Here is a 16,106-nt window from a genome sequence, read left to right as displayed (position 1 = left end):
AAGGGATCTTACCCCTGTACTCGGCACTGCTGAGGCCCCCCCTCGATGAGTGGGTTCAGTTTTGGGCCCCCCACTCCAAAAAGGCCATTGAATGACTCGAGCGTGTCCAGAGAAGGGCAACGGAGCTGGTGCAGGGTCTGGAGCACAGGTCTGATGGGGAGCGGCTGAGGGAACTGGGGGGGTTTAGTCTGGAGAAGAGGAGGCTGAGGGGAGACCTCATGGCCCTCTACAACTCCCTGAAAGGAGGGTGCAGAGAGGGGGGATGAGTCTCTTGAGCCAAGGAACCAGCGCCAGGACAAGAGGGAATGGCCTCAAGCTGCGCCAGGGCAGGGTCAGACTGGCTCTTAGGAAGGATTTCTTTGCAGAAGGGGTTGTTGGGCGTTGGAATGGGCTGCCCAGGGCAGGGGGGGAGTCCCCATCCCTGGAGGGGTTGAAGAGTCGGGTTGACCCAGCACTGAGGGATCTGGTGGAGTTGGGAACGGTCAGGGTGAGGTTAATGGTTGGACTGGAGGAGCTTCAAGGGCTTTTCCAGCCGAGATGATGCTGGGATTCTGTGAATCAAAGGTGCTGATCAAGTACGTACTCATTTTATGTTTAATGACACGATGTTGCAAGAAGTTATGAAATTTCCCTGGGAAGAGTTCAGGATATGAAGGAATTCCTGCAAAGCAAAGTGTTGTTGAAATATTTACTGTTATTCTATTTAAATATACTCGCTGTGTTTGAAACACTGCCCTAGAAGTATTTATTTTTGAAGTATTTTATTAGAAATATTTATTTCTGGATACCAAGGCTGTCTCATGTCAGCTATGCAGATTTCAGAAAAGGGAAGAAAGGACAAGATTTTAGTATTCTTTTTTTTAATCCCATCATCCCATCTCTTGCCTTATCTTTACACAAATGATACTATAATGATTTAAACTTTCGTTAGACCCGGTTCAAAGCCTTCTCATGAAATATCAATGAAAAGCAGTCTTTTCAATTAAATTATTTCTTTATATTTGTGGAAAGTGTCTGCTTTCTGAGATTGTTTTAAGTCTGTTTATTGGAGGACTACAAACTTTGCAGCGTCTTTGTGAGAAGCTTCACTTGGTAGAGGTGGAAAGTGTTTGTTTATATACTGAGTTTTCCTGTGACCAGGCAGGTAAAAAACATTTTCTTGCCATTGTCTGGTCTAATGCTCTACGATTTGCCCATGTTATAAATAGGTACTTTGTATCCCTAGAGAGAATCTTTTTGAAAAGAGTGAGCCAGATTTTCATCTCTCTAGTATGCTATGAGGCCCGAAGACCTAGAATTTTCAAAAATAACCTGGAAGTTTCTCATTTTTGTGACAGCTTGGGACTTCCTTGTAGTTACTGAACTCCCACCCACCTGAGGCTATTTGAGCATGCCTTGGTGATGTCATTCACTAGCTCTGCTGTAGCACCACATCTCTGGGGGCCAGGATATCAGAAAGACTCAGGGTTTATCAGCTCCCACCAAGGCACCAAGAAACATGACTCAAATGGCGAAAGCTCATTTCTCAGCTGTGCCTCCTGCATGGCCTTGTCTGCCCCCAGGGTCACCTCCGTCTGCCAGGGACTCCCCAAAAAGCAACCTTTTCTTTTGTTTTGCTTTACTGTTTAAGGAATTGTGATTTAAAGGTGAAGCAAAATTAAAAGCAGATTGTAGTAGCGTTGACTGTGTTTTGGTTTGCTTTCCTTTCTTGCCCTTACCTTTCTCCTCCCCTGCCATTTATTTCCCTTTATGTGAAATCACTGGTAATGGCAGGTGCCAAGTAGATGCTGACAGCCTTGGCTCTGCCAGAGCAGCAGCAACACACATTCCCTGGGCTATCCTGCTGAATTTTCTTTGAGATAAACCCTATCTATATGTGAGAAGGTAACAGAGGCTGTTGGAAGGGCTCTTGGTGAGCACCAGCTTCTACTGGCAGCTCTGCAACATGGGAAACAGACTGAGATGGCCAAATTTCTTTAGTGTGATCCACCAAGAGCCATCACACCAACCTGGGCTGGATTTCAGCCAGTCTTTCTTATTCTCTATTCTTGGTTCCACAGGAATTGCTGACATTTTCTAGAAATTTTTGAGTCTATTTCCTTTCCCTACCTGCATGGTTTTTCTGCTAAATGAAACTTGGTCTGTTCACTCCCACCATTCACTTAATCTTTCTATCCTCTTTTCTGAAATTACAGAACCTTTGCAGAATTGAAAATCTTTGCTTTTACTGCTGACAGAATTAAGTTATATTTCTGACACATGACTATTTCTAAATCTTAAGACAAAAATCCCTCTTCAGGGCTGGATGACACGTGGTTTTCTGGCTGCCGCTCAGAGCAGGAACATCTTGCCAGGGATCAGACTGCAGGCCTGCCTGCTGAAGATGCTGTCCCTAAGCACGTTTTATATACAAACTGAAAACACATGTAATTGCTAAACAAACTTGAATTTGTTTATTTTGTAATATACCAGCAGCTGTTTTCTTGTATGATGTCCAGGATTTCTCCAGCCAACCTACTTAACAGTAAAATTCTGTTTCCTTGGGTCAGTTTGCCTGTTTTCTTCTCAACCTCTGTTGGGGTGAGTTGTAGTCACTGAAACAATTGCATTTTCCTAAAGCTTTAGGCAGAACCAAGCAACTTAGTTCAGGAACGAAGATGGGAAGGAAGTCTTGCATTCATTCAGTTAACAACACACAGAGCCTTAGCCCGTGGCATCGATTACTGCATTTCCAGCACACGCAGCGTGAGGTTTCTCTCTCAGCTCTACTCGCCTGTGCCTGCGTGGATGCTTTGTACCCATGGCGTTGTGATCGGCTGAGGAAGGGTAGCTGCCTCAATCAATTTTTCCGTTTTCTTGCTGAAGAGAGTAAATCTTGGTGGGTTTTTTTAATCCTCATGTAAGGACATAGTCTGTTTTGAGATGAGAGCATCCTAGGCTCTCACTGGTGAGCCGAGCTTACCCAGCATCAGGCCCTCATTAGTGAGCCAGAAGTGGCCAGATCTGATGCAACAGTGCAGCATAAAGGTCAGATCCAGGCTGCTGGAAAACAATCCTTTGGCTTTAGTGGAGCTGAGATCTGACCATGTGTATTTGTTGACTGTAATTGAGTTGTTCAGCCAAACGTTGATTCCTCTCACTCTTGTGCAGCGCACAGGATGCTGCCTTGGAGGGCCGGAGCAGGGACATTCACAGGTGTGGCTGGGGAGCTGCTTTCCACAAGCCAGCCACAAAGTTAACAGGATGCTTTTTTGGGATAGTCAGCCATCTCACTGCATTTATAGGACCACAATTTACATGCATAATGTGACATTTGACTTGAAACAGCCATCTTGCACTTTCACTGACATCATGTTCCTGTCTCCATCAGAAACTTTACTGTGTTTTGTTTGGCTCCCATTCCTAACAGAGTAAACCAGAAACTCTGGGAGAGGAGTTTCTCTCTCAGTTCCTCTGAATTGTTTGGTTATTGACCGGTGTGTTTTACTGAGGCACTGTAGTTCCGCACATGTTTTTTAAAAAGAAAACAAACAAAAAATTCCCACTATGTTAGCAGTTTAGTAAACAACTAAAACAAGAATGCTTGTTTCCTCTTGTGTTCTGTCCTCTCTCTGCTGATGAAGATATATTCCCCTTGTTCAAGCACCAGGCACTGAGAGAGTGACCATAACTGACAATCAGGTGATCTAAAGGCATGCTACATGCTGTTTCTTACTTTATCGTTATTGCACTTACAGTGTACTTGATATGATCATATTTTTGCCATGATATAAAATACATACTGATAGAGTTGAACGGTATCAACTGATCCCGATACAGTTGAACTCCCCTTTCCTTACATCAGCAGTTCTCTACAAGTGAGAAGTCCTCAAAGTCCTGAATGTTGCTGGTAGCGGTTTCGTAGCACCGCGTGGATCCCCTACCCAGGCAGAAGTAATTATCCCCTATAACTAAGATTGATGGAGAGAAACTAACCACAACAATTGCTTGTTGTTTGTGTTATAAAGATTTATGCTTTACTTTACGTACAGGGTATGTTCATTAAAAGTGTGCAAAGCATTCATAAATAATTAAACACTGTGGCTTATCTGAGTCCAGCAAGTCAATGACTTGCATATAACTTACATTTAATGTCTTTTAACTCTTCTGGAAGTTACTGCAGCAGAATCATACAAATTATGTGTGATGTATGAATTTCATAAATCATATACAACTTTTAAAATTTTTTTTTTATAAGATTCATTTTTTTTGTTAAATAAGGGTGCGACTGCAATAAGAGATTCCACCGTGTACCTGATGCTAAATTAACTTACCAACAAAAAAAGAGAATCCAATTATGTAGTTTTGAGGATTGAGTATAAGTGACACGCATGCTACTGTGCATGTCAGTGTGTCTGTATGGGTTAAGTTCAAGATTTCTTGTATTTTCTTACGACATTCAGCTGCATATATTCTGACAATATTCTAAAGTTTATTACGGTATTGTATCTTTGGTGCAATTTAAAGTAGTCTTTCAGATTGTGTTTGGAATCAGCATGTTTATTTGGAAGTTATAAAAAATAGCAGCAATATAAATACAGAATAAGTGAAATTATGACAACATAGAGAATAATGTAAGCATAGATGATGAACCACAGAGTAAAATATTGCTAGAAGTCTTTAAGATGAGAACAGGCAGTGATAATGAAAAATAAAGGCTGATCAGTACCTTAGTTGTCACAGTCAGCCTGATTTAAGCACTTCCAGAGCCATTGAGCTGAAAACATTTTTAAAGCATAATACAATGGAGAAGTCATTGTATCAGACTGAACATTTTGCAGAACAGCACTATTAAGAGATTTGTGTAACTAGATGGCAGACTGGATTAATGTAGTAGACTCACACCCAAATCTCTCCTAGGCCAGGAACAAAAATGAATGTGGATTGTGGGTCATATAACAATGTCTGCCACTCTCCCATGAACAATCTTTTGTAACTGAAAGTCAGAAAAAATCCAGGAATGCAATAGGAGAGAGTTTCTCAAGTCAGATCTAAAATGCTGAGAGAGGATTTAATTAGATTAGTGTTTTCCTTTCTTAAGTAGCATTTCTCTTCCTGTTTATAATATATTTTCTATTGGATTTTGTTTTGCTGTCTTTTTGTAAGGTGAATTTGAAGAGAATGTGTCTGTGTTTGCAAAGTTTATTTTGCTATCTGCCAGCACTGCCGAAGACAGCACGCACCCATTCTTGTGCTGTACTTCAGAGGGTACCTTGAGTAGCAGCATGTGGAATTAAGGCACTGCTTTTATTAGCAGTTAACATGAAAAACCTAGAACCTTTCAACGTTGGACATTTAGTGTCATGACAATGAAGTAAGGATTTTTTTGATGTACAGGCTTCTCTTTGATCAACATTTAGTCCTTCCCTCGGTTTGGGAGCTGTGACCCCTAGTCCCATCAGCTGTAGAGGCTGGCACACACAGCTCAGTGCAGAACTCAAGAGCAGCAGCTGGGAACAGCTCCTTGTGTCCAAACCAGAGCGATGCAGTTGCACACACGATGGGAGAGGGAGCGGGGCCACCAGCCCCTGTGGTAACAGATGTGGTTCTGCGGGTACTTTCTGGTTAAGGCTCGGGTGGAAGGTCCATTGCCTGATACTTTGCCTGGGCCATGCAACATAGAGAAGTAGAACTGCTGCTGGCATAACTCTGTAGCGTCTTGGGAAAGGCCTAGAATAATTCCGTAGGTGTTTCCCCTCTCCTCCCTGGGTCTGCGTGACGCTGGTCAGCAGTGGGAAGGAGCAACACGTGAAGCGCAGGGCACCGCTCTTGGTGCTGGGGCCCCTCTGCTGACGTGGGGTTTATGGTCATTTAAGAGAAAGACTTAAAACGCGTTTAAATGAGCAGGAGAATCCCACCCAATTTTTCCATGATCATGTTTTTTATACAAATGACTAGTTTTCCACCTGTTTGTCCAACTCAAGCCGTCTGTCCTTGGCTGTGCCGGTCACCCCCCAGGGAAGACGGCGGCTTTGCTGGAGTGGGGCACTGCCGGGGGGGTGGGGGGTGGGGGTGGGGGGGGCAGGGGGGTCTGGAACGCGCTGCCCGCCTGCCCCTTGGCTCGCCCTTTGTCCTGGGGCCCAGAGGGCTGAACGCCAGGGCAGGCGCCGAGGTGCCTCAGAAACAGCCCCCTCTGCCACCAGGGGAATCCTGCCCGTGCTGCGCTTCACACTCGGGCTTCCTCATGGAGAATGCACCTGCGCCTTGGGTGGCTGCTGAACGTGAACTTCAGGAGGTGGCAGTGAGGGGAGATGGTAACTGGGACATGTCACTGGTGCTGTGACCGCAGAGCGGTGTGTGTGCTGTCAGTGGCAGTGAGGGGAGATGGTAACTGGGACATGTCACTGGTGCTGTGACCGCAGAGCGGTGTGTGTGCTGTCAGCAGAGCGGCGGTTCTGCCTCCGGCAGCACTCTCCATCCAGTCCCAGTGTAGGGAAACAGGCGTGAGGTGCTTTATGGATTTCTAGTTCATTTTAGAGTTTCGACCACACCCTGCTAAAGAGAACACTGGACAAAGTCATTTTAGGAGTATTTTTCTCTCTCATTTATATGCATTTGTATAGCAACTAAACTAGCATTAGGAAGGTATCTAGCATATTTTTGTGGGGTTTAGTGTGATTTATATGCTATATCCTAAAAGGTTCAGTATTGCCCAAAGAGTCTGCTTGAAAAAAAAGTAAATCTTCTGTATCAACAATGATTCATAAATCATTTCTGTATGTAGATTGATACAGAAGACATCTGGCCAAATACTGTATTTGTTGAAAAATTAAAATTTGGAATGATTAAAACTATTTGCAAATTAACACAGATTTGGTTTAGATTACATTTTAAACAAGCCAAAATATTTATTTGCTTGCATTTTTATTTAAATCTTTTTTTCAGGCCTAAGCAAAATTTTATTCAGGAATTTTTTGTAATTTAATTCTTAGGGTTTTTGAAAAATAGTAAAATATAAATGAGAAGTTTGATTGCGAATGAGTTCCTGCTCTTGACTGAAAGATAATGGTCTTTCTTCTCAGCAGAAAAACTTACATTTTCTGAAACAGTAGGTTTCAGGCTTAGGAGATTTCTGTGATGTTCTTCTCAAGCTAAACATGGAACTGAAATAGTATTTCTACAGCCCCAACTACCTGATGAATGCAACAACTGAAATGATTAATACAGTAACTGAAATATTGTGGTCTTACACACAACTACCAGCATAAAATTCTGCTTTGTCTTTCACTTCTGTTTCAAAATGCAGTAATTCTGATCTTTGATTTCTCCCGATATTTTTAGCAGTGCACAATTTCTGTCTTCTCAAGTGATTTTAACAATGGCAGATAGTCAGTATCTGTAAGTAAACACTGAAAATCACTCGCTTCATTACACCTCTGGGCCATTAAATATCTTCTTTCATCTGTCTAATTCCTCTCTTCTCATTGCCTGAGCAGTGTGACTCAATCAGGCATGTGTTATCTTTCCCAGATCCTTTTCTGAACATAGTGTAGTGCGCAGGAATGCAGTTTGTCAAACACATTGTGTCTGAAATCCTTTGTTGGGAGAAGTGGAGAGAAAGAGATTATAAAATGCCTCAAAACCTTCAATCAGCCCGTTCCCAGGTTTCTTATATCTGTTCAGCCAAACAAAACATTCATACCTCACTTCGATGTATAGAGTGGTGTAGTGTATAGTATATAGTGGGTGTTGTGTCTTCCAATAGCATCTGCTGTCCAGGCTGCAGTTTACAGAAAATAACTTTGTGCTTTGGCAAGTTTTTAGACTCATCAAGGCCAACACAGAGGAGAATTCAGAAGAGAGAGAAATATATCTGTTGTCTATAATGCTGGTTTTCATAGGCAGTGAGATTTAAGATGCTGATAGTTTATGTAGGAGAGATGGTGATGTGTGTTTTTCATTGCTCTACTAATATAAACCTGGCTGAGGTAAAGTCGAGCCGTGCACGTAACTTCTGAAGCCGTTATCTTCTGTCAACCTGAGGGAATCTCTGACTGACTTTCTGTAGCGTTTCCTCCTCACAATTCTGTACACAAAGTTTCTTAGTAGCTATCTTAGACACTGATTTGTGTTCAGTTAAAAACTATTTTGTGTGCAGAGAAAATGTTGCTCAAATTCATCATAAAGCCTTGACACTTGGTTCCAAGTATTTGCTAGTGTGGGCCCAGCCTCCGCCTACAGGCGGTCTGTAGGTGCCAGAGGTGGCTGGTGCGTGCCTGTAGTTTCTGTAAGAATAAAAAGGGAGGGCAGTGATCCTTTTCACCTTTGGAAGCAAAAACTGCAGCAGCCCTGAAAAAACATTTCCTTACACTACGTTGTCACCGTAGATTGAAGTTGAACATTTTGCACTGGAGTTGTTTTGAGCAATTAGCCTGGAACAGGAGGAGTAGCCATGGTGCGCAGGGACAAGCGAGCTGCGGGGCCCGCGCTGCCATCGCATGCAGCAGTTTTGGGGAATACGTGCTGTTTTCACGGCAGTAAGCTGAGTTATGCTGTGAATTCTCCATCAGTCTACTCAGAGAATTTGTCTCTCCTTTCCAGGTCAGATATCCAAGGAGAAGTCCGGGCAGGCTTTGTAATGCAAATCTAGCTAGCCTCCTTCACGCCAGGAATGCTAGGTGCTGACCCACAAGGCCTGAGTTCAGGATTTCTGTGAATATGTGGGATTTGAGTGAAGTCGGTAATGAAGGCCTCTAAGAGCATAAGGCGCGTTCAGTATCGAAATCACTGACAAGGTTTAGAAAGCTGGTTGCTGCTGCTCCTGGGCATAAACATTAGCAGGAGTCCGCCCATGGCGCTTGGATGTTTGTTGAACAGCTGGTATGTCTTGTTCAATAAAGTCAAAGAGGAAAGCGGTAGTGGGTTTGTTGGAGGTGGGCTGTGCTGATGGTGGGTGACAGATAACTGAGGTATATAGCAAATAGTGAAGAAACACATCCAAGCAAAAATGCTCAGATACAACCTTTGGTAGATTTTGTGTGTTAGAAAACATAAAGCACATTAACAGGCAAATAAAAATGCACCGGACAGTAACAACCATTAAATTTATGCAAGGAAAAAATAACAGTGAGTTATTCAACTCTGATAACCAGCTGTGGGACAGACAACTTCCTGGAGTGTCCTTTAAATCCATGATATTTTCCTGACAGATTAGAATATGGATATGGATAGGGGAATCACAAGTCCTGGTTTCTCCGTGCAGCACAGACAGCCTGTATTCCACAGTAGTACTTGTTGTGTTTGCCCCAGAGGAGGTTGGTCCTTTGTTACCCGGGTTTGGTGATCGTATACCTCTTTCCAGCTGTGTTCTTTTGCTTGTGGAACATAGGCCAGATGCAAAATAAAAATTACAGTTCAAATTACTGGAGGACTGGATGTGTATAATTATTTTGTAATTTTATTTCAGTACTAATATTTTCCATTTTTCTGTCTTTTTTTTTACAGAGGGTATGAACTGTATGAACAAAGATCATGGGTGTGCACACATCTGCCGGGAGACACCCAAAGGTGGGGTTGCCTGTGAATGTAGGCCTGGCTTTGAACTTGCCAAAAACCAGAAGGACTGCAAATGTAGGTAGATGAAGATTAAATTTCAAATGCCCCAAAATGTCTTATTTTCTTTATTGTTGTTATTTTCCAAAAGCCAAGAAATCAACTTTGTTTTGCTCAAAGGTGATTTGTAATTTTACTAATGTGGTTTTTGTTGTAGAAGGTGTGCTTGGGGATGGGTAAGAGGGATTCAGTAACAGAACGTTGGCAGTGACTCTGTTAGAAAAAACCTTCCTATGAGTGCAGAAAAGCGAGGGGTCACTGTAATCCAGGCTTTCCTTGTAAAGCAAAACAAATAAAGCACAGAGGATTCTGGCTTGCAGTATTTTCAAGGTCCACAGTGATAGATGCATGATAAATCTGCTAATAGATTTAATGATAAGCCCAGCACAGCTATCAAATTAAGAGTGCTAAAAAAGTTTTTAAAGGATAAGAATATTTGTTTTAGTCCTGATTCCACTACACACAGTCTACTTTTATTACTTTGAAAACATGCATTTGAAAACTGTATTATATATGCTGTTCTTCAAAGAAAAACCCTGAGTGATGTATTCTTGAAGCTGGGATGCTGAAGATACAGATATCCATTAGCCCAAAAAATTGGAAATTGTTCTGTACGGTTTAAAATAATTGACCCTCTGTAACCTAGCACTGTCACCAGAAAGCTTCCAGAATGCATGGGAGTCTTTCTGATGGCTTCAGTGAGTGTCAGAGCTGACTCCAAGAGCTTGCTTTCCTGCTCAGTAGCTTTGTGAGAGATGAGAAAAAGGAAGTGCAATAAAATGACATGAAACATGTTTTGTGCTTTGGATAGGGCCAGTATTTTTGTGAAAGCCTTCCTTCCACTTCAGCTTTTTTCTGCCCGAGATCTCCACTGTGTAAACACACTTAGATGATATGAGTTCCCAAGTACAAAGTCAAAAGAATCACCTTTGAATATCATCAAGAAATGCCACAGGATATTGTGCAGCCTGATTGCTCCTCAGTATTAAGAGGCTACACAGGGCCAAAGGCAAAAGCACAGAGAAAAATTACCTTTATGGTAATTTTAATTCTCAGTGTTTATTAGAAGTGACCATTGCGTGCTGTTAATTGAAGTGCAACGTCAGCTACATTGTTAAAGTGAGAGAGGATGTTTATTGATGTTGTTTATTATTGGTTCCACACATTTATACATTCCTTAGGAACTACATTACCCTTTTTCATAGTGAGATGGTGACAGGAGGATTAAAGCCTTTTCTAGAACAATAATTCTAAACGCCTCAAGGTTTAATAGAGTGCAAAACTTGAATTTAATCTGTGCCCAGTGGTGTTCAAGTTGTAGTAATGAACTTCTGCTTACAGACCTTTAAGTAGGGATGCTGAGTTTTTCAAGGATGCAGCGCTTGCTGCAGAGTACACCGACCCCTAAACCCACAGCACATTCTGCAAATATACTCCAGAGTCTTATTTAAAATGACTGTACTTCTAGCCCTTCCAAATGCAAAGAAGTATAAAGCTGCAGCCAGATAGCCTGGGACAATAATTGTGAGATTACAGCAGGCTATTTATAAAGGTCCAGTTCTGAAATCAAATCTTGAATTTTAAAAAAGCCTTTTTCACAGCTAACCGTTTCAGTGGAATTGGCTTAAATCTTGAGCTGCAGCTTTGTGAGTGCTGGGTACAGCTGTGTTGAAGAGCTGAAAAAAATACACTTGCCCCTGGTCAGCCTGGACTGGGTCATAGCCCAGCATAGCAGGGACTGGACGGGTCTGATGTATCCCTAGTACATCCCTGCAGTCCTCCATTATTCTGATTTCTCACGGTCCCTCTGGGAGACTGTGCCTGTCAGGGTTTGTCGGTGCTTGCCTCTCTGGTTTTTCATGTTACCAAGTGGCAGAGAACCAGTACCTCACTAAGGGAATTTTTATCAGCCAGTTTGCAATTGAACCAGAATACTGGGAGGGAGTTTCAGATGTATTGGCCCAAGTCCACTAGTAATGAGACATGTTCCTCAGTTAAAAAAGATGTTAAAATAAGTTAGAGAGCATAAAAAATTGGGGGGAGGCTCCCTGTTTTTTCTGCCTGCATTACAGGATTGTCATTACATCCTAATGAGATGATTATGTATCCCCTGATTATATCATCGCATGCTGATAAGGCAGTCACCAGTGGTGTCTTGCTTCATTCAGTGGGCACCATGGTCAGTGCTCATCAAACAGGCTTTTGTTCAATAACTTCCTCTCCATAACTCAGTGTCATGCCTTGCCTGCTGCACAGTATTTAAACCCTATTGTGAACATAAAATTTTTAATTTCCTCATGGGTTTCCCCATGATACTCATTACTGTAATGTCAAAGTGCTTTGTAGGCATTGGTAATGTATTTCCAGAACATTCTTGTCAAGTTCAAAAGTACTGGTTTGCCTATCTTACAAATGGGAAGTGAATATAAAGATGTTAATGTCAAAGTCATTTAGTAGTGATAGGTGATTAACAGGAAACACCCAGAACCCAGCTCAGCGTTTATAGCACTTTAGTATGATCAAAGCCGAGCTCCCAGTGACTCCAGCTGTGGTTGCAAAAGCCATGGAGAAAGGAATATAATATTTGTAACTGTAATAGATGTGAGTCAAGTGACTTGCCGAGTCCTAAGGAGGAATTCCATGGCAGGGCAGATTAGAGTTTTTTAGGGCTCTAATCACTGTCTGAACAAGACCATCCTTTCTTGACAGTCTGTTTCTGATTTACTGCTCATTCTGCAGCAGATGAGACAAGGTTCTCCAGCTGTCTCCACAGACCTGACTTTCCCCAGCTCCACTGTGCATCGAATAAGACAGGAGTGTTTTCTGCAGTTGTCATTAAGGATCGTTATCATGATACAATAAGTCTGTGTATCAGAAGTCTGGTATTTTGTCATTTTTTGAGTGCTTAATATTGCAACTTTAATAGTTTCTTAGTGTAAATTTTAAACATACAGTTTCTCAGTTGCAAAAAAAATAAATAATCTTGCCCCCATGCTAGGAAAACACAGAGGCATTGAGGCTGGAAGGGACCTCAGGAGGTCATCTAGAAGGACAGCAAGCAGAGTCGTACAGAACCGTACAGAATTGCTCAGAAGAGCTGCATCCTTTAGATCCAAAGCAGCAGGAAACTACCGTTTTCTGTGTACACAAGCCATTAGTCAGTGGTTTTCATAGATACTTGCTGGCAGCAGAAAGAGACTTAGGAATAGTGAATTTGGTTCCAGATTATAGTGGAAAAATGTGGGAAATTACCTCCTCTTTCTATATCTGCATCCATGATAGATTTTAAGATCCTGCTCCTGAGCATGATTGCATTAGTAATTTTTAATAAACTGAAGGTTTTTTCCTCTAACGTGAACAAACCAAGACCTTTTTTGGTAATCTCATTATTAGCTGGAACGTGAGAAAGTAAGAGGAAACCTAAAGTAGATACACATACCTGCAAGTTGCAACCTAAAGGAAATAATTCTGCTGGAGTTATAAACAAGTGAAAACAGAGTCTTTTAATGAAAAATGCTGGATAACCTTAACTACAGCTATTTCTATCTGTCCCTTCTGATAATAATGATTGAAGTGAGCAGGAGGGCTAGTGCTAAGTAATTCTAAAAATCCTGTCCAGTCTGTTTACAATAAGATGCTGTCCCACCTATGCCAAGTGGGAGCTTTTCAGCCCCTGCTGACAGTGTTCTCAGGCAGCTATTTGCTGTCAGTGCAAAGATCTCCAGAATGTTAAAAATGTAAGGCCATACTAGAATAAATAACGCAAGCAATGTTGCCTGCACAGCTTTATCACATAGAAAGAGATGCCCATATATTTATATAAATTATATATTCAGTGGCCAGTTTAGTTAAAAAACAGTGCCATTTTTAATTTATCTGAAATTGCAGCATGCTGGTTTGAGCTTCACAGAAAGCCATGCTGCAAAAACAAAAGATCTGTCTTGTTGCAAATTCTGTGGCATCAGAGCCATAGTATATATTTCAATATATATATTGAATCGTTGTCTTAGGGGAGTTTTTGGGTTAGTGGGTACTAAATGCTAGATCTAATATTTGGCCCCACATTTTCAAATACTCCTAGTCCTGGGCATGTCAGATGGAAGAGACCAGGGAAGGGATTGTGTGAAAGCTCAGAGAAGCACTGGAAGGAGGATTTAGCCTGTAGAGTGAGGCTGAATTCTGGTATTTTCTGTCTTCTGGGGGTTTTAGCATGGAATATCAATATCGTTATTTAGTGGAATAAGTACATGAAAATCCCTTTTGTTCTGTAAGATATCATTCCTCTTCCAGACAGTTGCTTCTTGTCTTTCATCATCAAAATGTCCTTTCAGGACAGTCCATCCGTTTGCAGGGGTGGAAGCTGTGGCCTCCTCGCAGAGCTGTGTCTGAGGAGCGCTGAGCTCGGCCCAGCCAGCCCCAGTCCAGGCAGGCGGTGGAGGGCTGGGGCCGTGGGGAGGACTGGCCGTGGCAGGAGCCGGGGCACGGGGGGCAGCGAAGGAAGGGCTCAGTCTGCAGGCTGGCTGGGCCCCAGCCCAGGGTGCCCCAGAGCTCTGCCTTCACCCTGGAGACAGTGTTGGGAGAACACTCTGGAGCTCGGCCAGCGGCGTCAGGCACCTGACAGAGCCGGGGTGCTCCGCAGGGCCCCTCGGTCAGGGGCTGCATCAGCCAGGCCGCGGGGAGAGAAGGGGCGTTTGGGCTGCACTTAGGACATAGATGGATGCTGAAGCACTGTCAATGCTGTTACTCTGGTTTTAAACCTGCTGGGTGGGGATAAGTGTATCTGAGTGCTAACAGATATGTGTATATTCTCCTTTGGAAAAAAAAAATTACTTAATATTTTCCATCTCTTTTATTGTAACATGAGTTATAATATTTGAAGGTGATCTGCCTGTCAGAATTTACCATTTTGCCTCTAATGAATGTCACAGGCTCTGAATGAGCACACAGGCCTTTGCGTAGCTGTACAGTCCAAATCTATTAGAAATGATTTTTAAAAGAACACTTTGAGATTTCTCATTAATTTTGCTTTAATGCTTTCTGACAAAAAATGGAGTAGATCTGGATGTCCCTTTGCTTTTAAATAATTTTGGTTTTCTTCCTCTAAGCAAGAGAAAATTCACATTGTCACTGCCACAGGACTAAGGCTGGAAGAAAATTGGAATTACATATTTTACAACTGGATTTTGTACCAGTTTTCCCTGCAGAGCTGTCAAGCTCCAGAATTTTGGCTCAAGTTGCTTAAAATAAATAAATAAATTGTAGTCTAGACAGAAATTAAAATCTTTCAAAAAGGTGATTTACTAAAATTTGTAAGAGACAGAAAAAGGAACTGACCTACGTGTATTTCATTGACTGGATGGAACAGGAACCAGTAACTTTAGTATAGAGAGAAACTGTAAGAGAATTGTGTGATTCTGCAGGATTTGCTATAAACCCCATCAGTCCAGTGCAATTTTTCATAGGCAAATATAATAAGGAGAAGTCCCCTATATTGTGTGGATTGGAGCCAACCATGTTAGGGTATTTTTACCTCTGCCAGCAGAGGCCTTCAACAAGGAACGCCAGAAATAACCACTGCAGTCAAGTTGTTTAAAATATGCACTTTGTTGCTGATTGCACCTTAAAATCTTCAATAAAAATACCGTTGACTAGAAATGTATTTAAACATCTGGCCTAAACAACACCTTTAGGTTAATTCATGATGGCACTGTGGTCCTGCAGGGGTAGAAACACTGAGTGAACCTCCAGGGAGTGGCGTACGGGGCCAAGAAGGAGGGAGCGTAGGTAGACAGACGTCACCTTACCCGATGCGCTCTGCCAGCCTGTGCCCAGCTCTGGGGGTGTCGGAAGCAGCCGCCTCGTGTAGCCCCAGTGCCCCCGCCTGATCCCAGCCCGGCCACGCAGCCAGGAGAGAGCTCACAGCCAGGCTGCAGCCCACAACCCGGCTCTGTTCCTCTAGCTCTCAGCCTACCTCCAGGTGAACCAAGGCACTGCTGCATGTCTAATGTGGCAGAGGGAGCCACAAGGAAAAGATTGACCCCAAAAAATTGCAAAATCAAAGAACAGGCAAAAAGAAGAGAGGTGAATAAGGGCAGGCGTAGTGTTGTACAAGGAAATGATTTGTAAGCATGACTGCATTGAAAAGGCGGGAGGTTTAAGAATGGAGAATTAAGGTAAAATTTAATTAGTTTTGCATCAAAAATAAAAGCTAAAATGTTGCTGTGTATTGAAGAAAATGAAATGTTGCTTCCATTTGATTCAAAGCAGAATGGTTTCCTTCATGTATTTTTTCACAAAAATAAATTAATAGCTAAGTTATAAAACTGGAGATGGAGAAAGAACGCCTGGGGATGGTTGTTGCTTAGGGGGCTTTTTAAATGTAATTCCTTGGAAGTTTAGGATTCTTATGACTTGGGGTATGTGAGTTCAGTTCCCTCCTCTGTCTGGTGGGACTGAACCACAATTCCCATTTTCCAGTCTAGTGCCCAAACTGTCAAGCTCCAAAAACGGGACGT

General features: G+C 42.4%; 1 protein-coding gene across 1 annotated transcript in view; it reads left to right on the top strand.

Moving 5' to 3' along the window:
* Window positions 1-16,106, top strand: part of SCUBE1 (signal peptide, CUB domain and EGF like domain containing 1) — a 207,889-nt gene that overhangs the window by 95,797 nt on the left and 95,986 nt on the right. The window contains exon 5 of the mRNA XM_074825576.1: window positions 9,484-9,609. Coding sequence (XP_074681677.1) covers window positions 9,484-9,609 — 126 coding nt within the window. The remainder of the gene's footprint in view (window positions 1-9,483; window positions 9,610-16,106) is intronic.

The sequence above is a fragment of the Strix aluco genome, chromosome 5 (assembly GCF_031877795.1).
Source record: "Strix aluco isolate bStrAlu1 chromosome 5, bStrAlu1.hap1, whole genome shotgun sequence".
Classification (NCBI taxonomy): Eukaryota; Metazoa; Chordata; class Aves; order Strigiformes; family Strigidae; genus Strix; species Strix aluco.
This window is presented reverse-complemented; position numbering and strand designations above follow the sequence as displayed.